The sequence below is a fragment of the Podarcis bocagei genome (genome assembly GCF_964188305.1).
Source record: "Podarcis bocagei genome assembly, chromosome: 7".
Taxonomy (NCBI): Eukaryota; Metazoa; Chordata; class Lepidosauria; order Squamata; family Lacertidae; genus Podarcis; species Podarcis bocagei.
Genome location: NC_138132.1, coordinates 7,202,426 through 7,220,612, shown reverse-complemented (window position 1 = coordinate 7,220,612; position 18,187 = coordinate 7,202,426). Strand labels below are relative to the sequence as shown.

Below are 18,187 nucleotides of genomic sequence, written 5' to 3'. Positions count from 1 at the left end.
AACGCCTTAAAATCTGCTCACTGAATCTGCTGCCCGTTATTGCACAGTGGCAATCAAATCCCGGTGGATTTACAACGTCCTCAATCTGAGTGTTCCAGGTGTGTCACCCACAGGACATCAACAATCTTCACCGAAAGCCTGCGAAGGAGACTAGGTGGTGTAGTGGTTAGAGCAGTGGTTTCCTAACCTTTTTTGGCCCACTGGCCTCTCGGTTCCATAAACCCACCCACCCTGTGCCCCCAACCCTATAAAAAACATTATTCAGAGCAGTGGTTCTAGATTCAGGTAGGTAGCCGTGTTGGTCTGACGCAGTCAAAATAAAATTAAAAAATGTCTGGTAGTACTTTAGAGACCAAATAAGTTTGTTCTGGGTATAAGCTTTTGTGTGCATGCACAGGGACGCGGGTGGTGCTATGGGTTAAACCACAGAGCCAAGGACTTGCTGATCAGAAGGTCAGCAGTTCTACGTGGGGCTACCTTTGAAGGTGACCTGGAAACTACAATACTGTAGCCTCAGCCCAGTATACCTGAAGGAGCGTCTCCACCCCCATCATTCTGCCCGGATGCTGAGGTCCAGCACAGAGGGCCTTCTGGCAGTTCCCTCACTGCGAGAAAACATCTGCCCAGAGTGGCTGGGGATACCCAGCCAGATAAGCAGGGTTCAAAATAATAATAATAATAATAATAATAATAATAATAATAATAATAATAATAATAATAATTTTATTTTTATTATTACAGTGGTACCTCGGGATGCGAATGGGATCCGTTCCGGAGCCCCGTTCGCATCCCAAACAGAACGCAAGATGCGACGGCGCGTCTGTGCGTGCACAGGTCGCAGTTTGCCGCTTCCGCGCATGCGCATGCACGTGACGCCATTTTGAGCGTCTGCGCATGCGTGAGCCGCAAAACCCGGAAGTAACGCGCTCTGTTACTTCCGGGTTGCTGCGGATTGCAACTCAAACGCGCTCAACCCGAAGCACATTCAACTCAAGGTATGAAAGCAAAGCTGCTATAAGCCTGATCTTTATTAAAGCTGTTGCAACAGGGTGCTCCCCTCAAACGCAGGAGAGGAGGAGGACGAAGGACAAAAGTGTGCAATCCCTTATATAGACATTTGAAATGGCCCACCCTGGACCCCAAGACCCCTACCCAATACATCATACATACATCAGAGAAGGCACAGTCTTCTCCTGGCTGGCAGGAAGGTCCGTTCTTAACCTGAAACTGTTCTTAACCTGAAGCACTACTTTAGCTAATGGGGCTTCCCACTGCCAGTGCAGTGCTGTGGCGCGATTTCTGTTCTCATCCTGAAGCAAAATTCTTACTATTACAAAATAGGTACTATTTTTGGGTTAGCGGAATCTGTCACTTGAAGCGTATGTAACCTGAAGGGTCTGTAACCCGAGGTACCACTGTACATTTTTGAACATTTACTTTATATATACTGTGGTGCCTCAGGATGTGAACGGGATCCGTTCCAGAGCCCCATTCACATCCTGAAGCGAACGCAACCCGTGACTGCGCGTCTGCACGTGCACGGGTCGCGATTCACCGCTTCTGCACATGCGCATGACGTCATTTTGATGTTCCGTTACTTCCGGGTCGCCACAGAGCGCAACCCGAAAACGTTCAACCTGAAGCAACTTCAACCCGAGGTATGACTGTATAAGACCTTAAAATTCTTATAACACACAAGAAGCCCGAAAAAGCCCCCTCCATACTACAGTGGTACCTCGGGTTCATTCCAGAGGTCCGTTCTTAACCTGAAACTGTTCTTAACCTGAAGCACCACTTTAGCTAATGGGGCCTCCCGCTGCTGTTGCGCTGCTGGAACACGATTTCTGTTCTCACCCTGAAGCAAAGTTCTTAACCTGAAGCACTATTTCTGGCTTAGTGGAGTGTGTAACCTGAAGCGTATGTAACCCGAGGTACCACTGTACGTTCTGCTTCTGGAATCCAGATTTTCTCTTTTGCAAGCTTCAGGGACGGCTCCTTCCCCTCCTGACAAAGGACCAGGCAGAGCTCTAAGCCACGGTGGTGTCAGGATGGAGCTGACTCCTGACTCAGGGCCAGGCTGAAAGCGATGGTGTCTCCCTCTCGGGCTCCAGCTCATAGATCAAGCTGTGACTTCGCCCTCATGGGGAAGTGTGACTAAGCACAAACTCATCAGCTGTGGGAGGAGGCGCCTCTTCAAAATCTGCCCCGAAGGAGATGAGATTGCCACTGTTAAGAAGAGTCGCCTGCTGATTGGAAGCCGGTCCTTGATGCCTGCAAAAAGTCTCCAGCCAAGAGGCGGCAGAGATGGCAATAGTGCCTGATAATTTTGTGAGTAAAAACAACCAAGAGCGTTTCCTTTTTCTGGTTTGTGGTGGTGGTGAGAACGTGGAGGAGGTTCCTCATTGTCTGCACCTTCGGGCGGGGATTGCCTGCCGGTTCCTACCTGCGGGTGCTGCTGGCACATTTCGCTATGGCCCTGGAACAAAAACCAGCACGGAGAGGCATCATTATTCGTGCCAGTAATGGGCTCTCCTCCCTCAGAGGCGTTTCAACAGAGGTCCGCCAGGGATTCTTCTTCTGCGACTCCTGCATTGCAGGGGGTTGGGCTGGATGACCCCAAGGGGTCCCTTGCAACTCAGTGATGCCGTGAAAACTGTTCGCCAGGAGGAGAAATGGGCTGAGGTGCTGTGAAGTACCGTAGGATAATCCGCTGCAAAGGACGGGGCTCTCGTACCACTGAACAGGTATTGTGGAAGGTGCAGTGGCGTAGCGTGGGGGGTGCAGGGGGGGCTGGCCGCACCGGGCGCAACATCTGGGGGTTAGGGTTAGGGGGCGCAAATCCACAGGTTAGGGGGGGCAAATTACTTGCCTTGCCCCGGGTGCTGACAACCCACGCTACGCCACTGGGAAGGTGCTCACCTGAGAAGGTGCATTTGCCAAAATTCCCTTGTCAGCACAACTCTGTAAACTGGGGGAGCCTTGCTGATGTGCGCACGACAGCTGTTGCCACAGGAGCCAACTCCTAGAGACTGAAATAAAATAATTGAGGGGTCCTCCGCCCAAAGTTAATGGGCATTGCCATTTAAATGATGTGTGCATGCCATGTGATTGATTATCCAGGATGGGGCTTATTTGGACACACACACCCCTCTCAATTTTTTAAAATTCCAGTTGGCACCCCTGTCTTCAACCTTTCCAGACCTGGAAGCCACCTTTGACCAAGTGCAATGTTTTGACAGTGTTACGCCGGCCTGTCTCCTTTTCTCCCCATCTTATTTTCTTTTAAAACAGACCAAAACATAAGGCCCATTCACTCCAGCCTTCGGTTCCCACACTGGACATGGGTGGCGCTGTGGTCTAAACCACTGAGCCTCTTGGGCTTGCCGATCAGAAGGTCGGCGGTTTGATCCCCGCGACGGGGAGAGCTCCTGTTGCTCTGTCCTTGCTCCTGCCAACCAGAGCCAGTGTGGTGTAGCGGTTAAGAGCGGTGGACTCGTAATCTGGGGAACCGGGTTCGCTTCCCCGCTCCTCCACATGCAGCTGCTGGGTGACTTTGGGCTAGTCACACTTCTTTGAAGTCTCTCAGCCCCACTCACCTCACAGAGTGTTTGTTGTGGGGGAGGAAGGGAAAGGAGAATGTTAGCTGCTTTGGGACTCCCTAGGGTAGTGATAAAGCAGGATATCAAATCCAAACTCTTCTTCTTCTTCTAGCAGTTTGACAGCATGCCAGTGCAAGTAGATAAATAGGTACCACTGCGGCGGGAAGGTAAATGGTATTTCCATGTGCTCTGATTTCCATCACGGTGTTCCGTTGTGCCAGAAGCAATTTAGTCATGCTGGCCACATGACCCAGAAAACTGTCTGCGGACAAACATCAGCTCCCTCGGCCTTAAAGGGAGATGAGCGCTGCAACCCCATAGTCGCCTTTGACTGGGCTTAACCATCCAGGGGTCCTTTACCTTTACCTCTTTTTTTTTACCAGCCAGATTCCAGAAAACAGGATCTGAGTTCAAGTGCAATTCTCCCTGTTCATGATACCCAGCAGCTGCTCTCCAGAGTTGTACTGGCTCCCACAGCAGAACATTCATGGCTAGTAGCTGCTGGCGGAGCCTTTTCCTCCCTGAATTTGTGCAACCTCTTCAAAAGCCATTCAAGTCGGCGGCCATCGCAAAGTCCCGTAGACATACTTTCTGCACTTCTGCTATGCGCCAAGTGCAGAAATGCTTTCTTTCGGCTGGAACAAATCTACCAAATGTTCAGCTCCATTAGAAACAGAATTGTAGAGTTAGAACTCTGGGCAACGCAGCAATTTTTTCACCCAGGGTGGGTTTCGAACCCACAATCCTGAGATTAAAAGTCTGATGCTCTACCGACTGAGCTATTCCAGAAGTTGTTTTGTCTTTGTAATTAGATAGTTTTCCAGCTAGATGGACCAGGGGTCTGGCCAGTTACGGAAGCGGCTTCCTTTTATAGCGCATAGTGAAACTTTGGAACTCACTGCCACTGGAGGCAGTGATGGCCACAGGTGTCGATTGTTAGACAGATTAATGGAGGGGAAGGCTATTGCTGTCTGCTAGCTATGATGGCTATCCTCTGTGACCGCGGTCAGAGGCAGCGATGTTATGAACACCGGTTTCTGCAAACTGCAGGAGAGAAATTGAGACATCTGGTTGGACCCTGCAAGAACACGATGCTGGACCATTGGCCTGATCCAGCAGGCTTCTTCTTGAATCACAGAATTGCAGAGTTGGAAGGGAACCTGGCGGTCATCTAGCCCAACCCCCTGCAATCCAGGAATCTTTCACACAACACAGGACTCGAACCCACGACCTTGAGATTTAAGAGTCTCCCGACTGAGTTATCCCTACCTTTCTCCAAGTGAGCCATAGATCCTTGGGCCGAGCGGGTGTTTGAAAGCAGTGCTTTGCTCATTCACTGCCTTTAAGTGTCATTTTGTCAGCCTGGGTTTTCCCTCCTTACGTCAACTGAACCAGCCACCTTTTCCTTTCCAACGTCCCCACCCTGCCTGCGCCCTTATGTTGAGCACTTGTTTTACACCTGCGCTGCAACGATAAACCAGTTTGGGAACCAGTTTGTCCATGCACCTTCAGCAAGGAAGTCTGCATTTTGGGAGAGGACGAAGAGCAAAATCCCCACTTGCCTCCCAGAACTACATTTCCCAGAGTTCCTTGGTCAGCAGGCTTCGAAATCCATCGCAGTGCAGATTTATTGCGTGAAAAAGAAAACCAACTTATGATATCTAGGTTTGAGGACTGAAGAAAATGGGATTGTTGTGTGTTATACTGCAATGGGTGTTTGGAACAATTTCCTGTATTTAGCTGACGGATGTTGGAAGACGCCCAGAGTGGCTGGGAAAACCCAGCCAGATGGGCGGGGTACAAATAATAAATTATTATTATTATTATTATTATTATTATTATTATTATTATTATGAATAAGAAGTTCTCCCCCCACCTCCTTTCTTTTCTCCCTTTCTTTTCTTCCTTTTGCTTTGAATTTTCATTTAGATTAGTTTTTTAAAAAAATCTTTGATAAAGAGATATTGGCCACTTGGTGCTAACTTTTGTATTCCCCCCCAAAAAAAAACTTTAATAAAATCTAATTCTTTTTTAAAAAACAACAACAAACATTGCCATAAACATGATGTTGCTTTTAAAATTTTATATATGAATTACGTGTCCCTCCCCGTTAGACACGTGTGGCTAAAAACCTGCATGATGGAGACATATTGGAATTCGTGGACATGGCGAATTTAGGTCCATTCATTTAAATAGGTCTACTTTGAGTAAAACTTCAAGGTCCAGAAAAGGGAAACCGAAATGATCAAGCAGGTAGCCTAACTCCGCGCTGAGGGAGAGCTCAGTTAGTAAAGCTCAAGACTCTGAATTTCAGGGTTGTGAGTTCGAGATCTGTGTTGGGCAAAAAGGGGGTCGGACTAGATGACCACAAGGGGTCCCTTCCAACTCGACAATTCCGTGAAAGTTTTGAGGACTTCTTAGGGAAAAGGCGATCAAAAGGCAACACAATAGTTTATAAAATAATGCCTAGCATGGAGAAAGTGGACCTTTTTCTCTCTCTCTCCTAACACTGGAATTCGTGGGCATCCCAGGAAACTGAATGTCAGGGACAGAGAAAAGAATGGTAGAATCTTAAGAGTTGGAAGGGACCCTGGGGGGTCATCCAGACCAACCCCCCCGCAAGGCAGGAATCTCAGCTAAAGCATCCATGACAGATGGCCATCCAACCTCTGCTTAAAAACCTCCAAGGAAGGAGAACCCACAACCTCCCAAGGGAGATGCTTCCTCTGCCAAACAGCTCTTGCTGTCAGAAATTTCCTCCTGCTGTTTAACCGGAACCTCCTTTCTTGTAGCTTGAAGCCATGGGTTCGAGTCCTGCCCTCCGGAGCAGGAGAAAACAAGCCTGTTCCCTCTTCCATGTGACAGCCCTTAAGATATTTGAAGATGGCTCCTTCAAGCGCTCCTCATAGGGCTGAGTTTCCAGACCCTTAATTATCTAGGCGATTAAGCTCCTTCACACAGTGCTTGGTTAATCTGTGGAACTCCCTCCCACAGGACAGAGTGATGGCTACCAACCTGGATGATAATAATAATAATAATAATAATAATAATAATAATAATAATAATAATAATTTATTATTTGTACCCCGCCCATCTGGCTGGGTTTCCCCAGCCATTCTGGGCAGCTTCCAACAAAGATTAAAAATACTGTAATACATCAGACATTAAAAGCTTCCCTAAACAGGGCTGCCTTCAAATGTCTTCTAAATGTCAGGTAGTTGTTTATCTCTTTGATATCTGATGGGAGGGTGTTCCACACAGTGGGTGCCACTACCGAGAAGGCCCTCTGCCTGGTTCCCTGTAACTTGGCTTCTCGCAATGAGGGAACCGCCAGAAGGCCCTCGGTGCTGGACCTCAGCATCCGGGCAGAACAATGGGGGTGGAGACGCTCCTTCAGATATACTGGGCCTTTGAGGCCGTTTAGGGCTTTCAAGGTCAGCACCAACACTCTGAATTGTGCTCAGAAACATACTAGGAGCCAAAGTAGGTCTTTCAAGACTGGTGTTATGTAGTCTCGGCGGCCGCTCCCAGTCACTAGTCTAGCTGCCGCATTCTGGATTAGTTGTAGTTTCTGTAGAAGAAGAAGAGTTTGGATTTGATATCCCGCCTTTCACTCCCCTTCAGGAGTCTCAAAGCGGCTAACAATCTCCTTTCCCTTCCTCCCCCACAACAAACACTCTGTGAGGTGAGTGGGGCTGAGAGACTTCAGAGAAGTGTGACTGGCCCAAGGTCACCCACCAGCTGCATGTGGAGGAGCGGGGAATCAAACCCGGTTCACCAGATTACGTGACTACCGCTCTTAACCACTACACCACACTGGCTTAGTAGATTAGTTGTAGATGGGTTTTTAAAACAGAATTGAACAAATAGCAATCCCTGTTGCTGTTCTGGTTTCTGGGATAGCTGCGCAGCCTGCATTCGCTCCATAAGACGCACACACATTTCCCCTTACTTTTTAGGAGGGAAAAAGTGAGTCTTATAGAGCAAAAAATACGGTAATCGGTATGATGTTGCAAGCAATGAATGACAACAAAACTGAGCAACCTGGATGTAAGATATACAGTAGAACAAAATATATAAAAAGGTAAAACTAAAGGGACTCCTGACAGGAAGGAGCGATGGCCACTAACTTGCATAACTTGAAAAGAAGATCAGACAAGTTCACAGAGGAAAGGGCTGCTGATGGCTGCCAGCCATGATAAGGCCACCAATATAAAAGGTAAAGCGTAAAGGGACCCCTGACCATTAGGTCCAGTCGTGGCCGACTCTGGGGTTGCGGTGCTCATCTCGCTTTACTGGCCGAGGGAGCCGGCGTACAGCTTCCGGGTCATGTGGCCAGCAGGACTAAACCGCTTCCGGTGAACCAGAGCAGTGCACGGAAACGCCGTTTACCTTCCCGCCAGAGCGCTACCTATTTATCTACTTGCACTCTGACGTGCTTTTGAACTGCTAGGTTGGCAGGAGCAGAGACCGAGCAACGGGAGCTCACCCCGTCGCGGGGATTCGAACTGCCGACCTTCTGATCGGCACGTCCTAGGCTCTGTGGTTTAACCCACAGCGCCACCTGCATATCTATATAAAGAGGTACCTACTGAATAATTATCAATGGAATATACATACTAGTGGATATCGTACTATTGGATCAGTGCTCACTGGATAATGTAGCTGCAGGTTACTGTTTTGTTGTCATTCATTGCTTTCAATTCCACTTCTAGCTGATGAAGAGTTTATTCCGAAACAGTTGAACTTTTGAGACTTTGGAGAGATGTCTTCCTTTGAGAGACGGTTTGGCGTTCTTCGCTATTCACTGGTTGTTTGAACCTTTGTTTGACTCTGATACAGTTACTTGCAGTTACTTGTATATTCTGTGAGATGTATTGTATCTTATATATATTATTTTGAAGTAGCTTATTTGTATATTTAGAATGGCATCATACCGATTATATATTTACTAACAGTTATTAGCCAGCAAAGGTCCATATTGTTAAAGCTATAGTTTTGCCTGTAGTGATGTATGGAAGTGAGTGCTGGACCATAAAGAAGGCTGATCGCCGAAGAATTGATGCTTTTGAATTCTGGTACTGGAAGAGACTCTTGAGAGTCCCATGGACTGCAAGAAGATCCAACCTCTCCATTCTGAAGGAAATCAGCCCTGAGTGCTCACTGGAAGGACAGATCCTGAAGCTGAGGCTCCAAGACTTTGGCCACCTCATGAGAAGAGAAGGCTCCCTGGAAAAGACCCTGATGTTGGGAAAGATGGAGGGCACAAGGAGAAGGGGACGACAGAGGACGAGATGGTTGGACAGTGTTCTCGAAACTACCAGCATGAGTTTGACCAAATTGCGGGAGGCAGTGGAAGACAGGAGTGCCTGGCGTGCTCTGGTCCAGGGGGTCACGAAGAGTTGGACACAACTAAACAACTAAACAACAACAACATTAGCCAGTGTGTTGTGTTTGCATTTTTGTAGATTGCCACATTTTGCAACACAAGGGTTTGTCTTTATTGCAGAAAAAGTTGGGGCTACAGGTAGTAATTTTCCAACACCGAAGCAGGTGCTTTCTCAAGTTGTCTCCTTTCTTCCTCTGATCATTGGGACAATTCCTCGATTTCCCCACTGTAGCAAGGAGGAACCGAAACCAGCTGAGGGTGTCTCAATAGTTCACAGGAATTTTTAAAAGCAAAATAAACTCATCGGTACCGTGCTAGTATCCTTTGTAAGCCACACCTTTCTGCAACCGCAAAGTGTCGTGTAGCATCATGCAATTTCAAGGGGGCGAAAGTGGCAGATTATGGGCCAATTTTGCACTGCGTGAAATGGGCTTCCCATCCTGTGACTCACTTTCCCAGGTACCAAACCTCCGACTTTTTCAAGGCTTGAACTCTGGTGGGAGTTCCTCGGTAAGAGCAGCTACGTATTAAAGCCTCGGGAAATATTGATTAGATCTGCCTGACAGAAGAGGTTGGAGAAGGGGCAGGAAGTTCACAGGATGACAAGCATTTTTAAGAAAGAAGGAAGTCGGTTATCTGAGGAAATGGGCTTAAGTAGCAAAGAAGGAACTGGATGCCCGCTGTGAGATTAGGATGCCGAACTAGATAGGACATTGGCCAACGAGGGAGGAGGAGGAGGAGGAGGAGGAGGAGGAGGAGGAGGAGAAGAAGAAGAAGAAGAAGAAGAAGAAGAAGAAGAAGAAGAAGAAGAAGACTCTGTTCTTCATGAAGAGGGAATATTCAAAGCAGCATTTTGTTCAGACTGAGGCCTGGGTTCAGATTCTCACACAGTCACAATTTGTGGGTGACCTTGGCCCAGACTCTTTCTTTTTCTCTCTCTCTTCCCTGCCCGGCTGGGCTGTTGTGTGGTTGTAGAAAGATAAGAGACTATTTGAGAACAAGTCAAAAGCTCTCAGTTATACAATTCGAAAATAGAATAAATAAGAGGGAAAACAAAGTTTGGGGAAATAAGGTAAGATGCAAGAAATTAGAGGGGAGAAAAATGGAATCCAGGGCAGGGGCGGGGGTGTGTGTGTAGTCTATACTGTATCCTTGGGAAAGTATTGAATTTATAAATTATTGTGATTATAAAATTTGAAAATAAAAAAAAATTAAAGAAAGCGCTACCTTCGAGAGGACTGTTTTCTTTTCTCTCTGTTTTTGTTTTTATTCAGTTTCTTTTATCTTATTGTATTCGGAAAAAGCTTTAATAAAACCTTATTAAAAGAAGAAACCAAGCCAATCATCTCACAGACTGGATGGTGTGATAGGAATTTTGAGGTCTTAGATATATGGTAATGTTCATAAGTGTACCAACCAAGCACGTACATAGATCAGCACAGGAAGACCGACCTGGAACCATTTTGATTCCTAAACTGAGCAAATGTTTTTTCTGCAAGGTCAAAGTGGGAAACCTCCCCATTGTCTCTTTCCTCACAAATCCCGTCTTAAGGGCACATTCAAGATATGAATAGGGTGTGAGCCTGTGACCTGGCTCAGGAACCAAGTACCGTATTTTTCGCTCTATAAGACACACCAGACCACAAGACGCACCTAGTTTTTGGAGGAGGAAAACAAGAAAAAAAATATTCTGAATCTCAGAAGCCAGAACAGCAAGAGGGATCGCTGCGCAGTGAAAGCAGCAATCCCTCTTGCTGTTCTGGCTTCTGGGATAGCTGCGCAGCCTGCATGCGCTCCATAAGACGCACACACATTTCCCCTTACTTTTTAGGAGGGAAAAAGTGAGTCTTATAGAGCAAAAAATACGGTATTTAACATTACAAAAGACTGGCCAGGCTCCCCAGGCAATCCAGTCAAGTAACCTGCCAGATAGGAGATAAACAAGGACAGGAGAAAAACAACATTCAATTTTCTGTTTAGACCGCCTTTTTGTGATGTAGGTGTGATGTATCTGACAGGTGGTCTTAGGTTACACCCCTTCTGTGATGTATGTATGATGTTTCTGGGGGTGGTCTTGATCTACAGGGTGGCAATTTCAAAAGTCTTTATAAGGCCTTGCGCGCCATTTTTCTGGGTTCCGCCTTCTTTCCTGTGAGTGAGGGGAGCACCCTGTTGCAACAGATCAATAAAGATCAAGCTTACTAGCTGCTTTGCTTCTCAATATTCTCTGGTTGGCCTCTGTTATTTTCTCCTACCAATAGGGAACCTATGTAAGGACTCTATGGGCTCTTGGGTACCCCATAAGGGAAAAGGGCAATTTTTGTTTACAACACAGAGATTCAAGACTGTGCGTGCCTCATTTTCTTCTTTCCTCCCTTGCAGAATATACCATTTTACCGGGCTATCCCGCAAGGCCTGGAACCAGAGTCATGGGTGCTGCTGGAAGGTATCATTCCACCACAGGGCAAAAGGTAACTCAGTACTGATATTATCTTCCCTAGAATGGATTTGGCGTCCAGAATTCGTGATGCAAGCAGAGGAGGCAAGTCGCAATTCCTGGCCAGGACTTGGTGCTAGGGCTTGTGGAATATTATGGAGAGAGACTGGGCCTAGGCATGTGCAGAGTGCCTTTCCTTCTGCTCTGAGGCACGGCAGCTACACCTCCCATAACTGACACCAGGGGAGATCTGAGCCACCCAGTCCCAGCTTTTTAGTGATTTAATTGCGCATTTAGGTGAAGAGATAAGGGATCTCTTATGTTACAAGGAACGCCCATAGCTCAGTTGGCAGGGCATCTGCTTTGCATGCAGAAGGTTCCAGGTTTGAATCCTGGCAGCCTCTCCAGTTAAGTCTGAGAATGTCCCATCTGAACCCCTGGAGAAGCACTGCTGCCAACCAGTGTAGACAATACTAAACTAAATGGACCAACCGTGGCTCCCCTTATTCCTATGAGGACTAGACCAAGGGAGAAGAAACTTGGTTAAAAGAGTTTAGGTTCCCCCTTTGTAATTGCAACAATTCCCTGTAAGCTGCCCACTGTCTATCCATATTAACTCTCTTAATTGTAATAGCCTCAATAGGAGATAGGCATAAAGGTGTTTCCCTTTCCAGCAGATTTTTCTCCCAAACTCTACACAAATTCTTCCTTAGAATATGGTTCATAAAACTTTTAGAAATTTTCGCCTTCCCATACCAGAGACATGCATGCCAGCCAAACTTCCAATCAGGACCATTCTTTTAACCAGCACAAGCAGGCTGCCTCGTAATAGATTTGCAGGTCTGGCGAGGCAAAACCTCCTCTTTCTTTTATGTCTATCAAAATTGTATGTTTCCCCCCCTGCCAAAATGAATTTAGAAATATCCTTCTTCCATTCTTTGAAGCAGCCGAAGTTATTTACAATTGGTATTGATTGGGATAAAAGCAGCATCCTGGAAAGTAGGTTCATTTTGATAGCTGAGATTCTGCCAGGTAGGGAGAGCGTCATTCTCTGAGTACCAGTTGCTGGAAACCACAGGAGGGGAGATTTCTCTTGTGCTAGGCTCCTGTTTTCAGGCTTCTCACAGGCATCTGATTGGCCACTGCGAGAACAGGATGCTGGACTGACCAGGTGGGGCCACTGGTTTGACCCAGCAGGCTTCCCCTATGCTCTTATGACTACAACTCTCATTATACCTAACCACTGGGCATGTTGGCTGGGAGCAATGGAAGTTCTGAGTCCAGCAACCTCTGCAGGGTCACAGTCTGCCTTGAACTAGGTGAGGGTGCTGGACTAGGACCTGGGAGACCAGAGTTCGAATCCCTGCTCAGCTATGAAGCTCGCTGGGTGATCCCGGAGCCAGTTGCTGCCTCTCAAGGCCTGAACGGCCTCACAGGGATGTTGTGAAGATGAAACAGGAGGAGGGGAACCATGTACTAGAGCTCGTTGGAAGAAGGCAGCATAAATACCGTATTTTTCGCTCCATAAGACGCACCTAGTTTTTAGAAGAGGAAAACAAGAAAAAAAAATATTCTGAACGAAACAGTGGATGTATGATTTTTGTGGTTCATGCTGTGGCCACAGACATGTGATTTGACGGTGAGTTTGGGGTAGCCCAATGCGAAAATCCTGAGGATCCACGTGGATCTGTGCTTTGTAACCACGTTTTTGCGCCATTGCGGCCCCACACAACAGTGGGTGCGTGATTTTTTTGGTGCAGGCTGTAGCCATGGACATGCTATGTGATCTGATGGTGAATTTGGGGTGACCCAATGTAAAAATCCTGAGGATCCATGGGCTTTTACCTCCCCCTTCCAGGCAGCCTCCTTTATCTCTAGCATCCCTTATCTCTCTTCCGACCCCACCGACCAGCTGTTTCCTTTCAACACTCCCTTCCCTCTTGTTTGCCTTAGTGTCTTTTCCTTAGCTGGAGCAGTTTTTTGCTTCTCCTTTTCTTCTAATTTCTCTCCTCATTGCTTTAGTCTTCCTGTTTCCCCCCTTTGCAAGTTTGCTGTCTTTACCTCCCCCCTCCCAGGCAGCCTCCTTTATCTCTAGCGTCCCTTATCTCTCTCCCCGATCGCTTGCTGATCAGCGGCTTTGTTTCAACACCCACTTCCCTCTTTCAAAAAAAGAGAGCATGATTTGCTTTTTGCCCCTGGGAAATTCAGCTCCAGGGACCACGCATTCGCTCCGTAAGACGCACAGACATTTCCCCTTACTTTTTAGGAAGAAAAAAGTGCGTCTTATGGAGCAAAAAATACGGTATATAAAAATATATATATAAATAAAGGACAGCAGAGGAGCAGGGATACAGGAAAGAAGTTGGCAGCAGGGCAATCATTGTTCAGCTAATTCTTACCTGGGGGGGGGGGATGGACGGAACAGGAACCTGACCTAGGGAACCTGATCTCTCTCACCTCTTTTCTCAGGTTCTATGTGGACTTTGCTTCCAGACAAGTTGAGGAGGGGAACAAGCCTCTGAGGCTGATGGTCAGCTTTGAGGGACCCCCATCTTCCGCTGGCTGGGTGACCCTCAACAGCTTCGCAGACCAGCAGTGGGGTGAGGGTCTGACGGTGATGGCCCCTTTCCGGCGAGGCCAGGCGTTCAGGATTCAAATCATCGTCACCCGGATGGGCTACAAGGTCAGGGTAGCAAAAACACGGGGGCTGGGTGAGGGGCGATGGTGGCTGCATGGGGACTGGGAGGGCAGAAGGCTGCTAGGAGCCCAAAAGTAGGTATAGTATAGGACAGAGGGGGCAGGTCTAGGAAGACAACAGCAAGATCCTACGTCTGCCCAGGGGTCCTGTTGAAACCATTGGCTGTTGCTTCCAAGTAAGCAGGGCTAAAGGAATGGAAATTCTAAGGTCTGTTACTGTTATGTCAAAAAGAACGTCCTGCACCCCCTCATTTTACTCCCTAGTTATTGCTATTAGTTTGAACTCTGCTTTCCTCATTGCTCTCTGCGAACAGATTGCTTTGTCCGCCGACGGACTTGAAACTCACTCCTTCCATTTTTAATAATAATAATAATAATAATAATAATAATAATAATAATAATAATACAGTGGTACCTCAGGTTAAGTACTTAATTCGTTCCGGAGGTCCGTACTTAACCTGAAACTTAACCTGAAGCACCACTTTAGCTAATGGGGCCTCCTGCTGCTGCTGCGCCGCCGGAGCCCAATTTCTGTTCTTATCCTGAAGCAAAGTTCTTAACCTGAAGCACTATTTCTAGGTTAGCGGAGTGCGTAACCTGAAGCGTATGTAACCCGAGGTACCACTGTAAAAGTTTATTTATATCCCACCCTCCCCAGCCAAAGCCGGGCTCAGAGCGGCTAACAACAGTAAAAATAGCACCATTTACATAAAATCACAGTCAATTGAAATACATTCTAAAATCAATTCAGAATCAAATTAATGGCAACCATTGGGCTAGAGTGCTATGAGGATTACAGAAGGAGAGAGGGGGTCAGACTGTGCCTTGGCTAAAGGCCTGGTGGAACAGCTCTGTCTTGCAAGCCCTGCGGAAAGATGTCAAGTCCTGCAGGGCCCAGGTCTCTTGTGACAGAGCGTTCCACCAGATCGGGGCCACGACCAAAAAAAGCCCTGGCTCTGGTTTAGGTCAGCCTAACCTCTCTGTGGCCTGGGACCTTCAAGATGCTTTTATTTGAAGACTGTAAGGTCCTCCGTGGGCCATACCAGGAGAGGTGGTCCTGTAGGTACGAGGGTCCTAGGCAGTATAGGGCTTTAAAGGTTAAAACCAGCACCTTAAACCTGATCCTGTACTCCACCGGGAGCCAGTGCAGCTGGTATAGCACCGGGTGAATGTGATCCTGTGGCGAGGACCCCGTAAGGAGTCTCGCCGCGGCATTCTGCACCCGCTGGAGTTTCTAGGTCAGTCTCAAGGGCAGCCCCACGTAGATAAAGATGTCCCACTAAATAAAAGATGTCACACTAAATAAAAAGCGCCAAACCAAAGAGTTTCAATCAATCAATCAATCAATCAATCAATCAATCAACCAACCAACCAATCAATCAACCAACCAACCAATGTGGACATAGCAGAGAAAACATGCACTCTTCCTCTTTCAAAGTTACTAGATGGTTAACTCCCCTAAGGTCCGCTTGAGTAGGGCAGGCGAAAAAAGCCAATATTCCTCCAAGCCAAGCGTGAGAAACTCATGGAACTAACTTAAAGTGCCTTTTAAAAGCGGTTAGAAAAATTAGTGGGTTTGTCAATCAAAGGCATGTTTAGAAGACATGGGTGGGGAATCTCTGGCTCTGCTCAGGTCATTGGGCCTTAAATCGCATCAACCCCAGACAGCACAGCCAACAGGGTTATTAAGAGTCCCACAATATCTGGAGGGCCACAGGTTCCCTACACCTGAGCTCAGTAGAGCCTCCCAGGGGTGGGTGCAGTCTACCTTTAACTACCGGTTCCTAGGCATGAATAGTGGAATCTTGCAGAGAGCTGTTTGGAAGAGCAATGGTAAACCAGAGCGAACAAGCTCCAAAACCTTTAACAGAAGCCTGTGTAGCTAGCGGAGTATTGAGGTCCCCAGGTAACTAAACAGGAGAGGCGCCACACATCAAACCACATGGGATTCTCATGTCTGTCCGAGTTGGGAGTTTTATCTTCCAACCCTTCTTGACATGCCTTTTTCCATTTCTTTGCCAGATCCTGGAGAGAGACATTGCCCTTTGTGAGTTCCGCCACCGCCTCTCACCAAAAAGTATCCGCTTCCTGGAGGTCGACGGGGAAGTCAAGCTCCAGAACGTGGCCGTCAGCTGGGAGGGGAACAGAGCACCAAGGGGCCGCATCCTGCCAACATTGGGCATGGGCCGCTACGCACGTTAGGAGGGCGCCGAGTGCCGGGGGAGGGCTGAGCCCTCCCCCAAAATAAAGGGGCACACCTTGATGCGAGCAGGAGGATATCCTAGGGCGAGAATAAATTATGCAAACCAAGCAGGGCTTCTGTTGTGTTTTGCAGAGTTTGCTTTTTCTGCAGGTGCGAAAAAATATGAAATTACTTGAGGAAGGAGCGGAGGAAAGGGAGAACGGAAGAGTGCCAAATGCCCATCTAATCCAGCATCGTGTTCTCAACGTGGCCAACCGAGTGCCTTTATACTATTGGAAGCCTGCAAACGAGAACCATAGCTGTAAAGGTAAAGGGACCCCTGACCATTAGGTCCAGTCGTGACCGACTTTGGGGTTGCAGCGCTCATCTCGCTTTATTGGCCGAAGGAGCCGGCGTACAGCTTCCGGGTCATGTGGCCAGCAGGACTAAGCCGCTTCTGGCAAACCAGAGCAGCGCACGGAAACGCCGTTTACCTTCCCGCCAGAGCGGTACCTATTTATCTACTTGCACTTTGAGGTGCTTTTGAACTGCTAGGTTGGCAGGAGCAGGGACCGAGCAACGGGAGCTCACCCAGTCACGGGGATTCAAACTGCCGACCTTCTGATTGGCAAGCCCTAGACTCTGTGGTTTAACCCTCCATTAATTTCTCATCCTCGTTTAAAGTAATTTGCTCTGGTGGCTTTCTTTTGTTTGTTCCAAATCTTCCAACATTCAGCTCTGTTGCACGTCCCTGAGTTGTATTATGCGAGAGGGAGACAAACTTCTCTCTTCTCCGATACAGAGAACAGAATGGGGTTTGTGTGATGCTTTGTGGACTACGGGAAATAGAACCCATGAGATCTCGTGCCATGATATCAATGTCTTCCTAACGCCCAGAGATGTCCTTACCGGGAGGGAGATAAAATGGGATGCTTGGGAGGTACAAGATTCTGAGAACCAGGAAGGAACAGCAGCAAAACAAAGAGGCCACATTATTTCTAGATCACAAAAGCTGCCATCTTTGTGTCAAAGATGCTCTGTTTGTATGTCTGTTGTACAGCCAATTCTCTGTTACATCTTTTATTTCCACATTGAAGGAATGGGTAGTGGATTTTTTTCTTGCTGCAATTCCCGCCGCCCAAAAAAGTAACCATTTTAGGTCAAGTCCTAATCCCCTATGACTTCTTTGCCAAAATGTGGGTCGCCAATTCTCCACAACCCACATTCCCATTGCTACTGGTTCAGTACCAGAAACCTGCAAAATATGCATCTGAAAAACCGAAATACACATTTGGAAAACCGAACTGTTAAGAAACCTCACAAAATCCTCATTGTACCTCTTCTTTCTCTTTGCCAGGGAGTGGTTAGAGACGGCAACTTTCTTGTAGGAAAACGTTAATAAACAGCAAGATTTATCATTATCCTAGGCTGCAAAGCACACACACACAAAGCATCCAATGCTTGCCTTTTTAGTGTTGCAGAGAATGTGTTGAGCTAGAGAGAAAGCTTAACAGATCCAATACTTACCAGCAGAGGGGGAAATGGTTTGTGACAGACATGGACGGCAATAACTGCCTCCTTGACAAGAGTTTATACTAGCTGTGGAATTTCTTTTCCAGTCGCTGATCTCCAAATGCCTTAAGTTGAGGCTAAAACTGGATTTTGTCTCCGAAGTCCTTATTTGTGGATGATCATGTGGCAGAGACAGCAAAAAGTGATAAGTTCATGTTAGTCCATAGTAAGATTTGACGTGAAGATCTTAGTTTCAATCGCCCTCTCCTGGTTTCTGATCCATAATTGACTTCTGCTCAACGATTGAAACTAAGATCTTCACGTCAAATCTTACTATGGACTAACATGAACTTATCTCTACTCATAAACTC

The 18,187-nt window shown here is 47.2% G+C and overlaps 1 protein-coding gene across 2 annotated transcripts; it reads left to right on the top strand.

Moving 5' to 3' along the window:
• The first annotated feature begins 2,195 nt into the window (after positions 1-2,195).
• On the top strand, positions 2,196-16,432 carry LOC308590573 (galectin-7-like). Of its 2 annotated transcripts, none has more exons than XM_081200742.1 (4): positions 2,196-2,328; positions 11,371-11,459; positions 13,895-14,108; positions 16,145-16,432. In XM_081200742.1, exons 1-4 carry the CDS (start codon positions 2,305-2,307, stop codon positions 16,322-16,324), a joined length of 507 nt encoding a protein of 168 aa, XP_081056868.1. In that variant the 5' UTR covers positions 2,196-2,304; the 3' UTR covers positions 16,325-16,432. The 2 variants fall into 2 exon arrangements, with proteins under 2 accessions (XP_081056868.1, XP_081056867.1); XM_081200741.1 differs by lacking the exon at positions 2,196-2,328 and adding an exon at positions 4,966-5,192.
• Positions 16,433-18,187: the final 1,755 nt, after the last annotated feature.